Below are 21418 nucleotides of genomic sequence, written 5' to 3' on the forward strand. Positions count from 1 at the left end.
CTTCACAAAGAGAAGAGCAGCAGGAGGAAAAATCAGAGGCAGTAAGTGTAGATAACGTTTAGAGGTTTGCTGTAAGAGAGAGATGGGGTGGTAGCAGGATAGACATTTGGTGGAGAGATCAAGCGGTTTTTTAAAAAAATTCAAATATTTATAGGCCAATGGAAATCATCATTCAAATGTGAAGAAAAAACACAGTATGTAAAAACATGTCATAAGCTGTAAAGTTCAACATAAATATAATTTATTATATATATCCCCTTTTCTCTTGCCAGTCTATTTATGTTAAAATTTGATTTTTAGAGCCTCCAGCTCCTTCTGAATTCTCTTTCTGAATGTTCAGAGATCTTGCTCCCATGATCATATACCCTTTTTCTCTGAATATTTTGAAATCTGTGTTCAGTAGCCCCTGCCTTTGCTGTTATGAATTTAAACATTACATGACCCCTTTCACCCAAATCCTGTTTTCACATCAATCTCCTCCACTGTTTATGAGAATTTCTAAAAACCAATTTCAGATTCATTAAAGGCTTTGTCTAATAGGATTACATTTTTAAACATAAAAACCTAAGATTCACTTTTTTGAGTTTTATTGTATCCCTAAGCAAGTTAGCAAAAAAAGATTTATTATTTGGTAAAATTATTCTCTAAGGCTGTAACATCCAATCCTGAAAATTTCTATGCAAAGCAAGAAGTGGCCGATACTAAATTCTTCCCCACCAGCACATCTGCATACATAATCACATCATCAACACAGGGCTTTCTCCTCTCCCAACCCCCACTCTGGGCTGAAACAAAAAGTTAGTGTGCACACACATAAAGCACATTCACAATGTCTGCTCCGCAGCAGACCCTAGCTAGGCTGCTCCGCAAAGGTACTAAATATTTTGCTCCTAGTTCTAAGCTTACCGTTTAAGTAATAAGAAAGCAACCGTGATCTGTGCATAAATACAAGACATGTTCCTTCGAAACTCCGTTTCTAAACACGAATTCTTTACCAATTAAAATATAAAATGTGTTAGCCCAAGGCAAATGATTCTACACCCACCAATGCATTCGACTTAATGACAAAGACATATTTTTAAAGTACACTTGTTTATAAAATATCTCATAAAGTATACCACCTAAAGTATCGCACTTGCCAAAATATACTTTTAAAATACCAAAGTGCCTAAGAAAAAAATTGACTATTTGCTCTTTAAAGGGATAGGACAAATAAATCTTATTCAGAAATTCACACGTGCCAAACTGATAGTAGCACTGCAAAGCAAACACAAAGGTTTCTAGTTTCATAAATCAATCCACAGCTTTACAATGAGCCATCAGGTTAAACTCTAGGAAAACTATAAAGTTCTTTTGTCTTTATGTTCATTTCTACCAAACACCCTCAAAACAAATTTTCATGAATTTCACGCACTGGCCACAGCTGTTTTTCGACCAGGACCTGTCTCATAACTTTGTGTGTAATCTGAACATTACTTTGCTTTGTGTCAACACGCAGTAAGTCCTCAATAAACATGTCAAGAATTCTCCTCAATTCAAAATTATAAGAGCATCAAGGTCATAAGGATGCACTATTTTTTCTAAAACTAAAAAATTGTGAAACTCATTAAATCAAGATTATAATGTAAAATACCCAAGTATTCCAATTTTAAATCATTTTCTTAAACATGAATAATTTTAACAGATTTATATCGCCATTTCTGTTTCTAAAATAAATTTCTAAGTTCCTACTGCAACAGCAGAAGATTTAGATTTCATATAAACCCATAGGTTTAGAAACTATTGACAGGTTGACTAACTTATAAAGATTCCCAGCAGAAGCTACGCTTCATAGAGACGGATTTTTTTAAACCTGTTTTGTTCACTGCTGTGGCCTCTCCTTCACCAATGCCTCGACTAGTACTTGGCACACAGGATTTCAATTAATATTTGCTGGACTGAAAAACTGCACGTGTGAAGACCCTTGGTACAAAGCCAGACTTAAACCACCTGTAGGATCCCCCACCCCCACCCCCACCCCCTGAGAAAACCTGGAGCAAGCCCATGTGGGACGGACACAAAATGACCCCTCGAGAATCAAGGAAACGGAGGCTAAAACTCAAAGGGACTGACTTCACACCCAGTCTTCACACACTGCCCAAATGTGTTCATTTTGTTGCAGTGTCTAAAATCTCACCAATTGAGAGATTCCTTTACGTTAACAAATCTCTTTTCAGAATTAAGGAACCGTTTAAACCTGCCAACAGCCTTAAGAGATGTACATTTCATCATTCCATTTGACAGATGAGGAAACAGGCTAAATGGCAGTTACTGTTCCAGTGTCGCACAATATACGTAAAGCACAGGCCTGACTCAGAACCTTTAATCCTACAATGCTGTCTCCCCACTCAGAGGGGAATAGGACTAACCTTCATCCACACCTCAATACACATGAGCTAGTTCCCAATACCCTTCAAACAGAAACACCGAAAACAAGCTTTCTCAAAGACGGGGCTTTTGTTTGGGGTGACAGGCAAGCAACAAGTAGCTGAAGCACACGAACACTGTGAAAGCAAAAGGATCTGAAGTTCAGACCATGGATTTGGGGTGCCTGAGCGAACCAAGCCTCAAAGACAAACCACAGGTTTCACAACACCGCAGAGGGCCAGCTCTTGCTCCAGAACAGCTTGCCTCCCTCTTCCTCTTTCTACCCTTCCACGTGACCCTCACGGTTCTCCCTACCAGAAAAGAGGCTACCATTGTTAGCTGCCAGAGTCCGGCAACACTGTGCATCTCAACCACAGTGACTGGCACAGAGCAGGAACGCAAATATTTACTGAATGAACCCAAGACAAAAGTTGTTTCTATGGCCAAGCTGGGACCCTAACTGCCATTTTTAACACAGTAGAGATGAGATATGCACCTTAAGCACCTGATTACTGGTGTAAAACGGACTTTTAAAAGCCCAGTCTGAGTTGCGGACAGGCTACAGTAAACGCCTTATGTGATTATTTTTCCCCACCCCAGACTGTCTCAAAGAAGAAAACAGCTTAGCACTTTGGCATACAAATATAGACCTCAGAGGGGCATAATATGTTAATATCTTAAGAGTGTAAAAGCAAACCATGACTTTATTTAGGTTGCCTACTTTAGGTCATCCTAACATGAACAGCAGTTTAGAAAAGAAAAATCCCCTCTCAGCATTCTCAGGGTGTCAATGAGGGTGAGGATAAGAGCAGTTATCTCCCAAAAGTTCAAAGTGGGCCAAAACCCAAAAAATCATATTCCACGATGTGCAAAATGTTTCCTTCAAACCATGACTAATAATTTAAATAAATACATGTTTACACCAAATAACTAAACAAAGCCCTTGTTTATAGGAAAACATGACATTAAGCCGAATGGTTTCAAAGACAATTCTTGAAAATTTTACCTATTTCCCTTTTGGTCGGCACCCGTGACCTGAAAAGCCTTGGTTGGCTAGTAGTTCCGATTAGTATCAGATCCTCATAATGTGACATTTTCAGGCGTCAAATTACAGTAAAACTACTAGGGCAAGAACAGGAGCCAAAAGCAACAGGGAAGATGTCCATTTTCCCTTTACACCACCTCCCCCCCCCCAATTTACCACTTAAGAAAAACGGCACGTTTTTATGTTAGCACAGGGCCGCATCCTTCGAGATGTAGCGCAGCCTTAAGTCCGTGATTTCAGGAACAAACCTGCCGCTTCCAAAATACAGGCTGAGATGTCCTCCCCATGAATTAGTTTTGCGCTCTTGCAGCACCTCCTTTGTCTACGTTGTCCCTGCAAACTCCTAGCTCAATGCCCTCCAGCAAACAAGCTGCCTGAACGCAAAGATGACCGTTCCAAGTCTTTTTTAAAAGAAGGGAAAAACCCAATCACGCTCTTGGAGCCTGGTTCCCACGGGAGCAGGCCGGGCTGTCCACGACGGAAGCCTCGACCCTGGCTGGGGCTGTCGGCCGGGCAGCGCGCAGCGGGAGAGCCAGGGCCAGAGCCGGGGCCGGGAACCCTAGCCCCGCCGCCTCCGCGGGATGCAGCGACCACCGCCCGCCGCCCCCGGGCCGGCACTCACCTCCGTGGAGGGGCAGCGGCGCCAGCACCTGGCCGCGGACCTCGGCCTTGGGGGAGTCAAGCCCGTAGCGCCCGCGGTCGATGCGGAACGTGAGCGGGGCGCCGCGGCCGGGCTCCTGCACCGTCACGTTGATGAGCGCCGTGTAGTACTCCTGGCTCGCGTTGTCTGCCCGCGCCGGCCACAGGCTGCAGGTCAGCAGGGCGAGCGCGGCGAGCCGGGCAGGGCCCGCCAGTCCCGCGCAGCTCATCGTCCCTCCGGCAGCCGCCGCTGCTCGCGGACCGGGCTCCGGGGCCGGCGCCTAGAGGCGGGGCGGGCGCGGCCCGGGCTGCTCCGGGAGCGCGCGCGCGCGGCCTGCGCGGGGCCGAGCCCGAGCGCGGCCCTCCTGGACGCCGCGGCCCCGCCGCTCGCCGCCCTCACGTCCGCTGCCCGCCCGTGGGGACGCGCCCATGGGCCCTCGACGAGGGCGGTGTCTCAGGTCGCACGCGGACGTCTCTTCGGGGTCCCAGGAGGGCTGTAGGAGCGTGCCCCCTCCATCCCCCCGGGTCGGTCCCACCGAATGGGAGGCGCCTCGCCGGGACGCGGCGGAGGAGGGGAAGGGCGGCACGGGAGGAAGCGCCCCGAGGAGGGTCAGAGGAACACAAAGTCCCTCTCGCGCGGCTGCCGCCTGAGGCGCGCGTCCGTCGCCGCCCCGCCTCCCGCCCCGGTGGTCTGGCGGCAACGCGCAGGCCTGAGGCGCAGCCCCGCCCCTCGCGCATGCGTGTCAGGGCCTGTCCGCTCCCGCCCGCCTGCACGAGGGTCCGGGCAGCCGGGTCACCCGCTGGCGCTGGTTGTTTCTCTGTCAGGCGCGATGGCCGCAGGGCCTGGAGCCCGGGAGATTTGCGAGGACGTATGGAAATGTGTGAGAACAGACTACAAAGGAAAAAAAGCTATAACTTTAAAATAAATTTTTAAAATTAAATGCCATGAGATTTAACATTCATGTCATGCAGTTGACATCCTGGATGGGGGATGTCTCTGGCCCGGACCTGCAGGGACACGAGTGGTTGGGAAAGACCTCTAGGGTAGCGGCCCCTAACCTTTTTGGCACTGGGGGACGGGTTTCCTGGAAGACAGTTTTTCCACGGACTGAGGGAATTGAAGTGGTTTTGGGATGGGGCTGCTCCACCTCAGATCATCAGGCGTTAGATTCTCATAAGAAGCGGGCAACCCAGGTCCCGAGCACGCGCAGTTTCCAGCCGGGTTCGCGTTCCTGTGAGAATCGAATGCCGCCCTGATCTGACCGGGGACGGGGCTCAGGCGGTGATGCCCGCTCACCTCCTGCTCGCTCACTGTTTCCTCGAAGGGCCTGGGCCGGTGCAGGTCCGCGGCCGGGCGGTTGGGGAGCCCCTGCTCTAGTGACTAGGTGACATACTCCAGGGGCCCCGGACCAGAGGGTTGCAGTGAGAACCCCCCTCCACCTTCCGAAACGCGCGCGCGCGCACACACACGACTCTCATTTTCTCTCGCCATGGCGTTTAAAAGATATACATCGCTCTAAAGTATCAGCTAAAAGGAAGAATGGGGCAGTGCAGCCGAATTCGGGAACTTACAGGATCTTTGTGGGGAGGCGGAGGGGGCAAGTTTGCCGTCTTCTGACCAGCCAGGGTCGAGTCTCCTGTCTCCTACAGCGGGAAGTGGGTGAGTCAGCTTTCTACAACCAAATGTTCTGAAAATCTGGAAAAGAGGCAGCTCCCCAAAAAGAAATTTGCGGCACTGTTTCCAGGAAAGGGTACGGATGCAGTGCAGGCTAAAACTGAAGATGTCCACTACTGGCCAGGCGCGGTGGCTCACGCCCGTAATCCCGGCACTTTGGGAGGCCTAGGTGGGCGGATTACGAGGTCAGGAGTTCGAGACCAGCTTGGCCAACATGGTGAAACCCCATCTCTACTAAAAATACAAAAATTAGTCAGTCCTGGTGGCGCCCACCTGTAGTCCCAGCTACTCGGGAGGCTGAGGCAGGAGAATCGTTGGAACCCGGGAGGCGGAGGTTGCAGTGAGCAGAGATCGAGCCACTGCACTCCAGCCTGGGTGACAGAGCAAGACTCTGTCTCAAAAAAAGAACAAAGAAAGAAAACAGATGTCCACTATTGATGACTAGGCAGACATCCTTCACAATTTCTCCCTCCATTTCCCTCTCTTCCACCCTCTACCATAGCCCTTACACACCGTGCCCTGGCCTATGGAGAACGGCTTTTACTTATTTACTTACCCTCGGCAAGTACAGCCCCTAGGCCAAAGCAGCGGGGTCCTCACCCTGGGCCTGGCACCTAAAGAGTGCTCTGATCTGGTCCCCTCCAGCTGGGCCCTTCATAGGGCAAGGAGTCCTTAGCACCAAGGTACCCATGCTCTAGCACCTAAGACCCAGAAATTCCTTGCCCCCATAGCCCAGGGCCACATCTAGGGCCTGTGGAGGGCTCTTCCCGGTGAGGGTCTCCTGCTCTTCTCGCTGGGCATGCCCTGGCCTACCCCTGCCCAAGAGGCTCATGGCCTCTACTCCTTTGTCCTTATAAGGGAGGAGTGTTCAAACTGTAAGATGCCCATGACCCCTGGCACAAGAAACAACTGTAGAAGCTCACAAGCACCACTTTGTTAATCAGGTGGGGAGGAAGTGGCTCTCTCAACCCTTCTGAATTTGTCAAGGAGAAAGTTGGCTCCAGAGCACTTTTAACACTTCCCTGGCACTTGCTGATCTCCCCTTTAAATAAAGCAAGATGAGGTCTCGGTGCACAGCCTCATCACGCACCAGCATGTACGGCGACATTCACACCAGCCTGTACTTGGGAGTGGCATTGTCTTTTAAGGAGACCTCAAGGTTTTAAGGAGACCTTAGGGAGACAAGAAGTTTTTCATTTATAATAGTGATATAACGCTACCTTTTAAAATATTGTGGTAAAATACACATAACATAAAATTGTCTATCTTAACCATTTTTAAGCGTATGGATCAGTGGCATTAAATACATTCACATCGTTGTGTAACCTTCGCCATCCATCTCCAGAACTCTTTCCATCTTGTAAAACTGAAACTCTGCACCCATTAAACGTTCCCCCTTCCCCAACCACCATTCTTCTTTTCTGTCTCTATGATTTTGATGATTCTAGTTACCCGCGTAAGTGGAATCATATAGTATTTGTCCTTTTGTGAGTAGCTTATCTTGCTTTGCGTGATGTCCTTGAGGCTCACCTCTGTTGAAGTACGTATCAGATTTCCTCCTTTGCTAAGGCTGAATCATATCACATTGTATGGATATTCCAAGTTTTTTTTTAGCCATTCATCCATTCCACTGTATGTATATAATACACTTTGTTTTTCCATTCATCATAGGACACTTGGTTGCCTCTACTGTTTGGCTATTGTGAATAATGATGCTATGAACATTGGGCGTATAAATATCCCTTCCTGCTTTCAGTTCTTTTGTGTATATACTCAGAAGTGGAATTACCAGATCTAATGGTAATTCTATGCTTAATTTTTTTCAGGAACTGCCCTACTGTTTTTTTAATAGTAGCTGCCCCATTTTACATTCCCACCAACTGCACAAGGGTTCCAGTTTCTTCCCATCCTTGCCAACACTTCTCTATTTCTTTTTCAAAGTAGTAGCCATCTAAATGGGTATTAGGTGGTAGCTCATTATGGTTTTGATTTGCATTTCCCTAATGATCAGTGGTGCTGAACATCTTTTCATGTGCTTATTGGCCATTTGTATATCTTTACACAATGCTATCTTTTAAAACATTTAAGAAAAAAAGTGAATTAATTAAAAGTGTTGGTTAAATGAAAACATGAGTGGTTTTATCGGACATGGCAGGTCTCACGGAGGATGTGTGCCACAGTCTGGCTCTGGCCCACGCTGGCCTGTGAATGAGCTGCCCATGAACCTTTTTCCTTAATGGGGTTATTTCCCTGACTCCATCACACACCACATTCCCCTGCCTCTGTGTCCATTTCTCAGCCTACAATAAATCCTAGGTCACCTGTAAGCCCCAGCTCAAATTCCCCTTCTCCCCAGAACTCCAGTGGGGCCCGAGCTGCCAGCCTCCCACATCCAGGCCCCGTAAGAGCTTCAGTCCTTCAGGAGAAGATCTGTCTCCTCTGTGACCAATGTCTGCCCTCCCAGGACAGCAGACAGGGTAATGTGTGTGTGTAAAGCATGCTGCACAGAGTTTGGGACGCCAGCAATCAAAGACCAAGTGGGGGTTCCCTGGACAGTGCTACAAACCCCAGTGGGTTGCCCAGATTTCGCAAAGTCCAACTCCTCTTTCTCCTCCTCTTCCTTTTCTTTCTTGAATGGCACATAATCCCCACGGGTCCTAGGAAGGCCCTGCTCTTATTTCATTATTGACATGTTCCCTTTTATCACTATTTCTCACTCCCATTCCTTGACCCATAGGGAACCATTTTAGTGTGCTTCATGTGTCTCTTTTGTTTGTGTTCTTGCAAAATGTGTGTTGTTGCTTAATGTGCATGTGCTTTTTAATTATTAAACTGTATTGGGTTATTGATGTCATTCTGTTTCTGATCCTCTTCACCCAGCACTATATTTTTTTTTACTTCTTTCATACATTTATTAATTTTTTATATTGCAATACAACATACATAAAGTGCAAAAATTTTATGTGTACAACTAAAAACGTTTTTTATGAGGTGGAAACACCCTTTACCCATTATCTAGATGAAGATGGAGAACATTACTAGCACTGCTGAAAGTTTCCCTGAGCTTCTCAGTCGTGAGCACCCCACCATTCTGATTTATTTTCTTCTTTCTTTAGAGACAGGGTCTTAGTCTGTCACCCAGGCGGGAGTGTAGTGGTGCAATCATGGCTTCCTGCAGTCTTGAACTCCTGGACTCAGCGATGCTCCCACCTCATCCTCTCGAGTAGCTGAGACTACAGGTGTGCACCACCATACCCAGCTACTATTCTGATTTCTGTTACCATTGATTAGTTTGCCTGTTGTTGAACTTTATATAATGTAAATAGAATCACACAATACGGAATCTTTGGTGTCCTGTTTCTTTTTCTTAACCTATGTCTGTGAGATTTTGTGTTTTTGTGTGTGTAGTTATAGTTTGCTCTTTTTGTTTGCTGTATAGTATTCCACTGTTGATTTATCTATTTTCCTGTGGATGAGCATTCATATTGATTTTCGTTTGTGAATGTGATGGATCAAGCCGTTATGAAGCCTACATGCCTCTCGGTGGGGATGTGTCTGCATCTCCGAGAGTGTCCTTTGGAGTGGGATGATGTGTCATACGCAAGCATGTGTTCAGTGTTGGTAGGCACTGGCGCCATCTTTTCAAGCTGCCCCCTTCCTCCCCACCTGAGCCTCTTTTATCTGTGTCTTCCCTCCCCACTTCCACCTCCTGCTCCTGTTCCTCATAAGTCTCCATCTATGCTGGCTGCTTCCACTGCTGGTAATTATGAAACCCCACCCCAGCTGTGGCTGCAGGTAAACCCACTGCAGAAACCCAGTCCAACTCCATGGAGCAGGCTGTCCAGGAGAGGCTGTGTTCCTTATAGACCCTAAAGTCCTCAGAGATGCTGTGGGTGAAGGGCTCTATGGAGACATCAACCATACAAGAGATGCTTCTGATACTGGCTGACCTTTTTCACATTCACATCAGATTTGCTGAATTTGCCTTGTGAAGAATTCAGTGAGGGCCAGCCATGGTGGCTCACGCCTGTAATCCCAGCACTTTGGGAGGCCAAGGCGGGCAGATCACTTGAGGCCAGGAGTTCGAGACCAGCCTAGCCATCATGGTGAAACCCCGTCGCTACTAAAAATACAAAAATTAGCTGAGTATGGTGGCATGCACCTGTAATCTCAGCTACTCTGGAGGCTGAGGCAGGAGAATTGCTTGAACCTGGGAGGTGGAGGCTGCACTCCAGCCTGGGCAACAGAGCAAGACTCCATCTCAAAACAAAAGAATCCATTGAGAAGCCGTTCACAGAAGGCCAAGAGACAGGCTCCAGGTCCCCAGAGTGGGTCGCCAGGGCAAGCACATGGCAAGGGTATTTTGGGACTCTCCTTAGGAGCTTTAATAAGTACAAAGAACATTTTTTAATTTAAAAAAATAAACGTTCACTTTAATATAAGCTTCTACTTCATAGCAAGTGATTTAGCTTTCAATGATAGTCACGCCACCTGCTTTTAAGAAGTGAGGTGTCTTAAAACTATTTAATAAATAACAGGTAGAACACAGATGTGGTGAAATTATGCAACTGGTGTGCAAAGGACAGAAAACGGAAGAGGAGCTCAAGGGACAGACGCCTAGGCCTGGGTTTAGATCGATGCTGTGCTAGAGCCAATTATTAAATATTCAGAAATTCTGCAAGCCGGTTGTTAAACATTCGTACTTTGAAACCAGCCATGGCAGTAAGGTAGTATTTATACCACGGAAATTGGCACACACTACAAATCAGGCCTGCCTTCCCTCCCCCTCCCCCTCTTTCTTATTTTTACAGTGGTTTACCAGAATGCCATTGGTTCAAATTCCCACTTGGCCACGAGTCAGCTCTGTGATCTCTGCAAGTTCTTGTCCCTTTGGGGTCAGTTTCTCTCTGTGAAGTGGAGATGATGACCTCTGCCTCTCTAGCTCTGCCAGATGCAAATCAGAGGACAGATGCCTGGAACATGTGGCTGCTGTAGTTACCCCATTCCCTGTGACTTGTTGCTAGAGAGGTGAGGTCTGTGAAGGGTTCAGCCCGGGTGATAACTGAAACACCACCCTCCCACAGGCATCCCCAGAGCAGGCACTCGCAGGCACCGGGTGCCCACTGCCATCAGGACATGATGTAATGGCATTTGATTTAGAAGAATCTACAACATATTTGCATTAGCAATCCAAAAAATTTACTCGCTTCTAATGAAAAATTTCAAGCATATGAAAAAGTTGAAAGATTGGTACAATGAAGCAGCTGTGTATCCCACCACCTGGGTTCAGCCGTGGTTATCATGTGGTCATAAATGCTGTATCTGACGGGTCCCCAACCTCACAGCGCAGGCCGGTAAGTGAGTGAGTGAAGCCTCATCTGTATCTACAGCTGCTCCCCGTTGCTCACGTTACCATCTAAGCTCTCCCTCCTGTCATATCATCAGCAGCAGCACTCAATTCTCACAGGAGCGTGAACCCTGTTGTGAACTGTGCGTGCAAGGGATCTATGCTGTGCGCTCCTTATGCGAATCTAATGCCTGATGATCTGTCACTGTCCTCCATCACCCCCAGACGGGACTGTCTAGTTGCAGGAAAACAAGCTCAGGGCTCCCACTGATCTACATTATGGTGAGTTGTATAATATTTCATTATATATTACAATGTAATAATAATAGAAATAAAGTGCACAATAAATGTAATGTGCTTGGATCATCTCAAAACCACCCCCAGCCTGATCCCAGTCCATGGAAAAATTGTCTTCCACTAAACCTGGTCCCTGGTGTCAAAAGTGTTGGGGACCTGCTGCTCTGCCACTTTGACTTGTAAAGCTCTTTCCCGAACTATCTTATGACCCTTTGGGCTGTTCTTCCATGCTAGCATGGCCGGGACAATGAACAATGAATTCCCTTAAATAATCCCATATCCCACCCTTATTCAGGTATTTCCAAACATGTCAACATGTCCCTCCACCCTGTTTTATTTGAATGGGATCCCGTGAAAGTTCTGCAGGGGGTTTATGTCTTTTTCTAGAAATTCGGACTTCAAGGGTGCACCCCAGATCCAGCAGAAGTGGACAGCCATCCTGAGACCCAAAGCTTGTATCCTGCCCTAGGACTGCACCACTCAGAACTCACCAGGAAATCTACTGAGTTCTGCAGTTGTCCTGTCAACACCACAAATATGCTGTGTTCTAATTTGTTGTGAGAACACTGAAATTATACCACAATCACTGCAACCTTTTCATTTGTAGCATACCAAGAACCTCAAAAAAATGAAGCTAGCCCAGGCTCCTCACCTTTGAGAGTCTCCACTAAAGGAACGAAACTGCCCTCCTTTCCCTTCTCTGGGGGATGGTCTCATTAGGGAAGTAATGGCAGGAGTACGGGGAGGGAAACCTGCCATGCTGGCAGTCCCCCTGAGCCCAGGGCTCTCAGGCCATGTTAGTGACAGTCTGATGGGGTGACACTGTGAAAACCCCAATTGACCCAAGAGAAGCGACAGAATGGCTCAGATTTGGAAGCTGTCATGTTCCAGAGACAAGAATTTGATCTTCCTGCAGATGGTCAGACATGGGGATTGTTACACCTATTTTGCAGATCTGGAAACTGAATCTCAGAGAAGTAAGCTCTTTGTCCAGCAGATGAGGAGTGGTGGCGTCTCTGGGGTGTAAGCCCAGTCCTGGCAGGCGCCTGGGTCTCACTCATGTTGCTACTGCAGGTTGGCGCCAGGCTCAGGATGCAGAGGACCCCTGGGTTTCCTTGCATTTGGCCCAGCCCAGGAAGCCTCAGGCTGACAGTCGAGCTCTGTCCAGGAATTCGGGTGGGTCCTTGACCCGGTCCTGCCTTTGGGATGCTGAACAGTCACACGCTGCCAGGATGGTTGCTAAAAAGCAGGATCGAAGGTATTGCTTTGTCCATTGTCAAGATGGGTTTGATCAGAGTGATGAATGACTGAGCCACAAAGAGCTGAGCGAGAGGCCATGGGGCTGGGCTGAGGAGGCCTGAGGCCGGCCACCCCTGCGTCTGAGTGCTGGTGCTGAGGCTGACCTGTAGTGGTGATCGTTGGATTCCTGAGGGGCCCTCCACCAGGGGACCTGGGGTATCCAGAAAGACCCTTATGCTCATGGGCAGGAGAAACAGACTTGGTCCAGCTTGCACGGAAAGAGGCTCCTTTGGAAGGCTGCAGAGCCACTCATCTGGCTGCAAGTGCGTCCGGAATTGGTTCCTTCTGGTGGGTTCTTGGTCTCCCTGACTTCAAGAATGAAACTGCGGACCCTCAGTGAGTGTTACAGTTCTTAAAGATAGTGTGTCCGGAGTTTGTTCCTTCAGATGTTAAGATGTGTCCAGAGTTTCTTCCTTCTGGTGGGTTCGTGGTCTTCCTGACTTCAGAAGTGAAGCCACAGACCTTCGCAGTGAGTGTTACAGCTCTTAAAGGTGGTGAGTCCAGAATTGTTCGTTCCTCCCGGTGGGTTGGTGGTCTCACTGACTTCAAGAGTGAACCTGCAGACCTTCCCAGTGAGTGTAACAGCTCATAAATGCAGTGCCTGACCCAGTGAGCCCGTGGCAAGATTTATTGCAAAGAGGGAAACAACAAAGCATCCCCAGGGTGAAACAGGACCCAAGCGGGTTGGCGCTGCCGCATGGGTGGCCAGCTTTTATTCCCTTATTTGGCCCCCCACCCACGTCCTGCTGATTGGTCCATTTTACAGAGTGCTGATTGGTCCATTTTACAGAGTGCTGATTGGTCCGTTTTTACAGAGTGCTGATTGGTGCGTTTACAAACCTTTAGCTAGACACAGAGCACTGATTGGTGTGTTTACAATCCCTTAGCTAGACACAAAAGTTCTCCAAGTCCCCACCCCACCCAGAAGCCTAGCCGGCTTCACTTTTCAGAGGGAGGGTAGCAGGGCTAGGCTCAGAAAGGACAGCCCTCAGGCAGCTCTGGGGGTTGGGGTAGCTGGAACCAAGGGGTTCCATGAGGGTGCTGCTGTCGGGCAAAGCCAGTGCTGGGTTCCTCAGGGAAGAACACAAGCTTCCTACCTTGGATCAGATGCCTGCCCCTTGACTGTAGAAACTCGAACCCGTTGACTGTCAGCTCTGCCAAGAGAGTATCTGATGGAGGAGGAATGGGTCCCCTCCCAGGGCCAAAATAGTTCAGTGGGCAAAGGGCAGGCAAGGGCAGCCTCCGTCTGCTGCAGGGGGAAGCCCATGCAGATCCCCTGATCCTACTTCCTGCCAGGTGAACGCTGGCTGGTTTCTTTCAGAATTAGAGGTGGGGTTTCGATCCTCTCTCTCAAACATGTCTTCCAGGTAGGGGACAATGTGCAGATCATTTGTGGTCAGCCGAGAGTCTGACATGAGAGACCCAGAAGCTTTTCCATGACCAGCAGCCTGGGGATTCAGGTGGGTGGGCAATGCAAGTTGCCAGCCTAGAGTTGACACCAGCGTCCAGGAAACTTTTAAGCCAACATTAAACACAAGAGAAAACAAACAAACTATGTGCATAAGGATATTTACTGTAGCATTAGCTACAGGGACAAAAAGTTGGAAATAAACTCCTTTATTTGTTAAGCAAATTGTGGTGCAACAAATTTGAGGATGGTTATGCAGCTATTAATATATCGAACAGGCTGTGGCAACGTGAAGAACACTTATGATGTTCTGTTTAGTGCAAAAGCAGGATACAAATAAATCTCTGGTTGCCAAAATGTGGAACAAGTCCATATGTATGAACGAGGACTAGAAAGTACAAAGGGAAACTTTAAAAATCCCAGGACCCTCAAACTCCTTCCCAAGGTTAAGCCTAGAGGATGAGCCATGCCACCCCCTCTTCCAGATGAATAGCTGTTACTAGTATTATGCATTTGCCAGATCCCAGCAGAAAGGTACAAGTTCTCAGGAGGGCTGGGTGCAATGGCTCACCCCTGTAATTGCAGTGCTCTGGGAGGCTGAGACGGGAGGATCACTTGAGGCCAGGAGTTTAAGACCACCCCGAACAGCATAGCAAGACCCCCATCTCTACAAAAAATCATAAACTAATTTGCTGGGCATTGTGGTGTCCCGGCTACTCTGGAGGCTGAGGCAGGAAGATTGCTTAAGCCCAGGAAGTTGAAGCTACAGTGAGCTGTGTTTGTACCACTGCACTCCAGCCTGGGCGACTGGGTGAGACCCTGTCTCAAAAGAAAACAAAATACAAACAACAACAACAAGAATATTCTAAAAAAGTTTGGTGGGGGTTGAGAGTTCCAGATTGGCTCAGATAGATGACAAGAGAAATCTCTTGCCAGGCGCGGTGGCTCACGCCTGTAACCCCAACATTTTGGGAGGCCGAGGCGGGTGGTTCACCTGAGGTCAGGAGTTCGAGACCAGCCTGGCTAACACGGTGAAACCCCGTTTCTACTAAAAATACAAAAAATTAGCTGGGCATGGTGGTAGGCACCTGTAATCCCAGCTACTTGGGAGGCTAAAGGCAGGAGAACAGCTTGAACCCAGGAAGCGGAGGTTGCAGTGAACCGTGATCGCATTACTGCACTCCAGCTTGGGCAACAAGAGTGAAACTCCATCTCAAACAAACAAACAAACAAAAAGAGACTCCACCTGTAGAAGGTGACAAGATGTCAAGAGATCACATGTCAGCGTGAGGAACAGTGACAGATGCCTTAAGGGGCCACTCAATGCTCATCACTTCTCCCACGCCTGACTCCACAGTAGAGGCTGTAGGAGGTAAAAATTCAGTTTGCCTGTATGGGCATCCATCCGTTCATCCACCCACTCGTTCATCCAGCACATTTTTATGGAGCAGCAGTTCTAGGTACTTGGAATACAGTAGCAAACAATCGAAGATCCTCCCCACTCGCACCCCCGCTCCCCACAGCACATTCCAGCCTGCAGAGGTTCTGGGCAATGCACGGGCTGGGAGGTCAGCTGTGCTGTATTTCCCCTTCTTCCTGCCACATGGGGTCCTGAGGACAGAAGCCATGCACTAAGGGCAGTGGAGACGGACAAGGGAGCCTGGGCCCCTGAGCTGAGCCAGGGCTCAGCCAGCCTGGCGCATTCTTCTGCACTTCTTTGTTTAAACCCTCCTGTGAAAGATTTGCTGTAATTTGCATCTGAATGCAGCCGTAACTGATGGAGGAAGAGACAAAGGGGAGGGAGCACTGAAATACGCCAAGGCTGGGCTCTGGGGTCTTGGCCTCTTGAAATTTCCCATGTACTCATTTTAAAACACTCCCAAATTAGGCCTATCCTAGAGAAGGGAGCTCCTCCTGATGGAAGGGCCCCAACTCTGAAAATCTAGAACTTAGGATTTTCAGCTAAGAGTGAAGAGGGCAGTTGGGGAGGGCCCTTAAGCAATCTGATGGCCCTGCAAACTAAGGGTGGCAGGCACTGATCAGCGCCATGGTGGTTGCAAGTATGTGAAGCCCAGCTCAAGCGGGAGGAGAATTTAATGGGTCTGACCTAAGGCACAACTGAATCCACGCGCTCAAAAGATATCATCAATGTTGGGCTCCCTCTGCCCCTGTCTCAACCTTGCTCTCCCCTGGGTTGCCTTCATTTGTTCTCAGGTGGCTCTCCCTGTGTGGGTACAAGATGACCCCCAGCACATCCCAGCACCTTCAGGAGGAATGTTCTGCCCTCTCAGAATCCCAGCAGGGCACAGCAGGACACAAATGCTTTCTCTTTTTTAAAGGACTTTCCATTCTGTATTCTGAGCCTCAGTGGCTTATCTCATGTCGTGAGTCCCATTAAGCCAGCCACTTGGACCAGCTCAATAAAATGCTCCAATGGACCAGACCATGTGTTTCTTCCTAGAGGCTGAGGGGGAGGAGCCCTTGACCCAGCCCCATGGACTGAGAATGGAGAGCATGGTATAATAAAAAATAAATATTGGTCTTGGTCCCTGCTTCTTGGCACATAACTCCTGAAACCCCTGGAATCTCTGATAATGGTGATAATGTCTGATAATGATTTTAGATAGCTTCAGGACGAGGGCTCGTTGCCAGAGGAACCAGCCATGTATTTAGAGGGTCGGGACTTTCAGCCCCAACCCCCAATCTCTAGGGAGGGGTGGGGAGCTGGAGACTGAATCAGTCTCCACTGGCCAAGGCTCAGGTAATGAAGCCTCCAAGCTTCTGGGTTGGTGAACCCACTGATCTGCTGGGAAGGGGATGCACCCAGAGAGGGTACGGGGGCTCCAGGCCTCTTTCCTCATCCCTCGCCCTGTGCATCTCCTCCATTTGGGGGTTCCTGAGTTGTATCCTTTATGATGGTAAGAGTAAGGTGAGTGCCTTCCTGAGTGCTGTGAGTCATTCTAGCAAATTATAGAACCTGAAGTGGGGCAGGTTGTGGGAACCCCTGACTTTGTAGCAAAGTCAGACCAAAGTGTGGGTAACTTGGCACCTGAAGACAGGCCAGTATTACGGGACTAAACCCTATGGAGTGTCAAGCCAACTCCGGGTAGTTAGTGTCAGAATCAGATTGAATCGTAGGACACCCAGCTGATGCCAGAATTGGTTGGTGTCTGGAGGGTTTCCCAAGGAAAATTGGGATGCGCTTATAGGTATAAGGCACATAGATCTGGGTAGCGAGAGTAACAGGCACACTTGTTCCCCTGTGACAGATGTGGCTTGCCCTGCCCCTGAGCTGAGTCAGGAGTCTCTCCAGCATCACCTGGGGCACGCCAGGAGCATCCCAGGCTGCGATGAGAGACACCCATTGGGGGCCATTGGGATGCCTTGGGCTGCAAGTAACAGAAACCCTCACTGACATGGACTTCCTTGAGAAGGGGATCCAGGGGAAGAAAGGGTTTTGGACAGGCTGCGTGGCCTTTCACAGGCTTTGTCCCCAGGGCCGTCTTCTCTCACAGCTGCAAGATAAATGCCAGCACAACTGGAGCAAGGCACTTCTTCATTCCTACTAGATGGGGATAGAGAAAGCATTCCCTTAATGGCAGAAAAAAAATTCTCATCTTCAGCCATTTTTTTTCCTTTGGTAGAGATGGGGACTCTCTATGTTGCCCAGGCTGCTCTCAAATCCTGGGCTCAGGAGATCCTCCTGCCTTGGCCTCCCAAAGTGCTGGGATTACAGGCAAGGGCCACCACACCTGGCCTTCAGCCAATTTTGATACCTGCCCAACCACTCTGGACGAATAGAGTCAACAAGGAAATGCCAGGGCTGGTTGCTTTAAGCCTGAACCCCTGACTGGAACAGGAGATGAGATGACATCGTAGACCAGCTGGTGTGCTTATGCTAACTTCATGAAGGGAGGGGACTGTGTGAAGGCAGTGGGTTCTGGGTGGGTGCTGTCTGTGTAGAGCTGCATTGCCTGGTACCATCCTGACCCATGGGGAAGGAGATGCCCTTACCTTCTCGATTTTCTCCTCCTTTGCCTTTTCTCTTTTTTTTCTTTAATTATGTTTGTAGTAAATGTTTATTTTTTATATTCCTTAAAAACAAAACAAAAATCACAAGTTTAATACTAATCCTTTGAAATACTGTACACCAAACAAAGCCACCTCACTCATGCAGCAAGTTGCTCTATGTTCTCTTTACTTCTGTTTGCCAAATGATCCTCAGTAATTTCTGCAGATTCCTCGTCAACAGATTCTATGCAAGAGGTAAATGCTGGGCAGCAACTTTATGAAAATAATGTGAGCCATAGCAAAAGAGCTGCACTCCCAACTCACGCTCTGTGCCATAATCACATTCATCACTAGCAAACTGCACAAAAGTCATCATTTCCTGAATGGGAACAAAAGCTTTCAGTCTCTCCTCCTCACTTGCAGCCTCAACTATTGTCTTGCAAATTCTCTTGATGTCAGCATCTGTTTCAGGGAGTTCTCTGTACCCAACATCATTTTTATCTGCTGGAACAGCCAAGCCTGCACCATGAAAGGCCTTCGTCACAACTTTCTTATCTGTTTCATCTTCGTGGTTCTCTGTTCCAGTGAGGACCCCATTTCTCTGGCTGCTTCTGTGAGTTTTTCGTCTATGTTTTTCAAGAGATTCATTTTCTTTTTTTTTGTTTTTTGAGGCGGAGTTTCACTGTTCTTGCCCAGGCTGGAGTGCAATGGTGCGATCTTGGCTCACTGCAACTTCCACCTCCCGGGTTCAAGCGATTCTCCTGCCTCAGCCTCCCGAGTAGCTGGGACTACAGGCATGCGCCACCACACCCGGCTAATTTTGTATTTTTAGTAGAGATGGGGTTTCTCCATGTTGGTCACGGTGGTCTCAAACTCCCGACCTCAGGTGATCTGCCCGCCTCAGCCTCCCAAAGTGTTGGGATTACAGGCGTGAGCCACTGCGCCTGGCCTAGTTTTCTTTTTATCCGTTACTTCTTTAAGTTTTTTCATCAAAAATAATTTGACTGCCACAAATACATTATCTCCATTTGGAACAATTGTACACTTTTTCTTTGCTTCATTTATACCAACATATGCAGGAAGCTCATCAGTAGAATCCCTGAAGTACCCCATGTGGTTCTGAGTTTTATTATCTCCGGTAATAACAGTCTGGAACTCAGGAGGATCGTAGTAAAACCTCCAGTGAAGGTTAACATCCAGGGCTGTTGAATTTTTTTCGTTTTATGTTTTCCAGCAAGGATATCATAAGGACCAACTAACTGAAGTCTGAGGCTTGCAGAAAGTGATCAGCTGGCTTTTCAGGATCAAGTTCTTCAAAGAACTTCCAGAAACGATCGAAATCTTCAGGGGAAGAGAGCTTATAATGATTTTCTACTTCTTGTTGAAGACCACATCAGCTTCATAGAATTTACTTTTCTTCGCATCAACCGTTTTTTCACAGGCCCCTCCCTGCCAGGCCTGCGCTTCCTGCCACCGCCGACCATTCTGCAGCCTTTTTTTTTTTTTTTTTTTTTTTTACACGCCTCCAATCCGGCCAGGCATGGTGGTTCACGCCTGAAATCCCAGCACTTTGGGAGGATGAGGTGGGAGGATCACGAGGTCAGGAGTTCGAGACCAGCCTGGCCAATATGGTGAAACCCCGTCTCTACTAAAGATGCAAACAATTAGCCAAACATGGTGGCGGGCGCCTGTATTCCCAGCTACTCGGGAGGCTGAGGCGAGAGAATCGCTTGAACTCGGGAGGCGGAGGTTGCAGTGAGCAGAGATGGCGCCACTGCACTCCAGCCTGGGCGACAGGGAGAGACTCTGTCAAAAAAAAAAAAAAAAAAAATCCAATCCTGTCTTTATTTAAAATGTTGATATTTTGTTCATGGACTTTTTCCTTAACTTTTAAAAACATGGCATTAAAATATTGCTCACCTCGATGGCTGCGTTTTCTGGTCTCTCCGGCATTTTGCGCGGGAGGTGAGTGAGGCGCTTTCTCACCCACATCCCCCGCAGGGGTCGCCAGGGCTCTCCCTGCAGCTCACCCGCGGGCTCTCAGGAAGCTCAGGTCCGGCTGAAGGGAGGATTGTTTGGGAGCAGGAACTATAATCGGCTTTGATTTTAGGTCAGGCTTTCATGCTGCGAGGCCTGCGCTAAAATCAAAACGGGAGAAACACCTCAGGAGGTGGGGGCAGCTGAGTCCCGGCCTGGGGGAGGGAGGGCTCCGTGAGGGGAAGGAGCGACCAGATCCCACGGCATCTCGGCGGAGAAAGGGACACAGGTTTGTGGGCAATGGATGGGGGCGGGGTGGGGAGGAGGGCTGTCGCCAGAGGAGGGTGAAGGATCGAATCTGATGCCCAGCGTTCGGGACGCGCAGCGCGGCTTCAGGGGCCCCCCGTGCCCCGGACTTCTGCCGGGTTGAGTGGGCGGTGCCGGAGGGAGGGCGCCCCCTGGCGGTTCGGCGCGGGCCGGCTGCGGCCTCGGCCTCTGTTTTTTTGAGACGGAGTTTCGCCGCGTCTGGAGTGCAGTGGTGAGATCTCGGCTCACTGCAACCTCCGCCTCCCGGGTTCAAGCGATTCTCCTGCCTCAGTCTCCTGAGTAGCTGGGAGTGCAGGCGTGTGCCACCATGCCCGGCTAAGTTTTGTATTTTTAGTAGAAACGGGGTTTCACCGTGTTGTCCAGGCTGGTCTCAAACTCCTGACCTCGTGATCCGCCCACCTCGGCCTCCCAAAGTGCTGGGATTACAGGCGTGAGCCACCACCCCTGGCCCCTTGGCCTTTAAGTAAGCAACTTCCCAGGGATGCCAAGGCACGGGAGGGAATCAGGATAAACAAGGCAGTATTTAAAAAAATCAGTAAGCTATTGCCCACAGGCTGGCTGCCTGTTTTGGTAAGTAAAGTTTTACTGGTAAATTGGCAAAAAATAGAGAGCAAAGGCCTCAGGTGCAGGCCACGTGTCAGGGAAACGCATGAGACTTAACTGGGCTATTTTAACGCAGTCTGTTTCACCTGCAAGGTGATGCCTCTGATGGTGCTCCTCAGAGGGAGCCTTGGGCGTGCCCACAGTCATCCTGGGGTGGCGGTGGCTTTAGCAGGGCTCTCTTTGGCTGTCCCTTTCCCTCATAATTCTGTTAACTGTCTGCCTTTGTTGGTCTCGCACCAGCTGTTAGGCGCCACCAATTGCTGGATGATTGCTCTGGATGATGACAAGGTCCTAGGACCAACATTTCTCCACAGTTTGATTCAATTAAATGCAGGTGCCTCCGCAGGGGCAGTGTTCCAGGCCAGTCTTTGAGGTTCATTCTGA

The 21418-nt window shown here is 48.8% G+C and overlaps 1 protein-coding gene and 1 pseudogene across 3 annotated transcripts in view; both read right to left on the reverse strand.

Annotated features, from left to right (window-relative positions):
- Positions 1-4402, reverse strand: part of RNF130 (ring finger protein 130) — a 152731-nt gene extending 148329 nt beyond the window's left edge. For 2 of the 3 annotated variants that reach the window (XM_032158898.2, XM_032158899.2), the window contains exon 1: positions 4074-4320. In XM_032158898.2, coding sequence (XP_032014789.1) covers positions 4074-4320 — 247 coding nt within the window. Of the gene's footprint in view, positions 1-4073 lie in introns of all 3 variants that reach the window. The other variant, XM_032158897.2, reaches the window with a different exon arrangement.
- A 2391-nt stretch (positions 4403-6793) lies between these two features.
- LOC116471956 (histone PARylation factor 1-like) lies at positions 6794-19905 on the reverse strand (annotated as a pseudogene).
- Between the last annotated feature and the right edge of the window lie 1513 nt (positions 19906-21418).

The sequence above is a fragment of the Hylobates moloch genome, unplaced genomic scaffold, assembly GCF_009828535.3.
Source record: "Hylobates moloch isolate HMO894 unplaced genomic scaffold, HMol_V3 SCAFFOLD_6, whole genome shotgun sequence".
Taxonomy (NCBI): Eukaryota; Metazoa; Chordata; class Mammalia; order Primates; family Hylobatidae; genus Hylobates; species Hylobates moloch.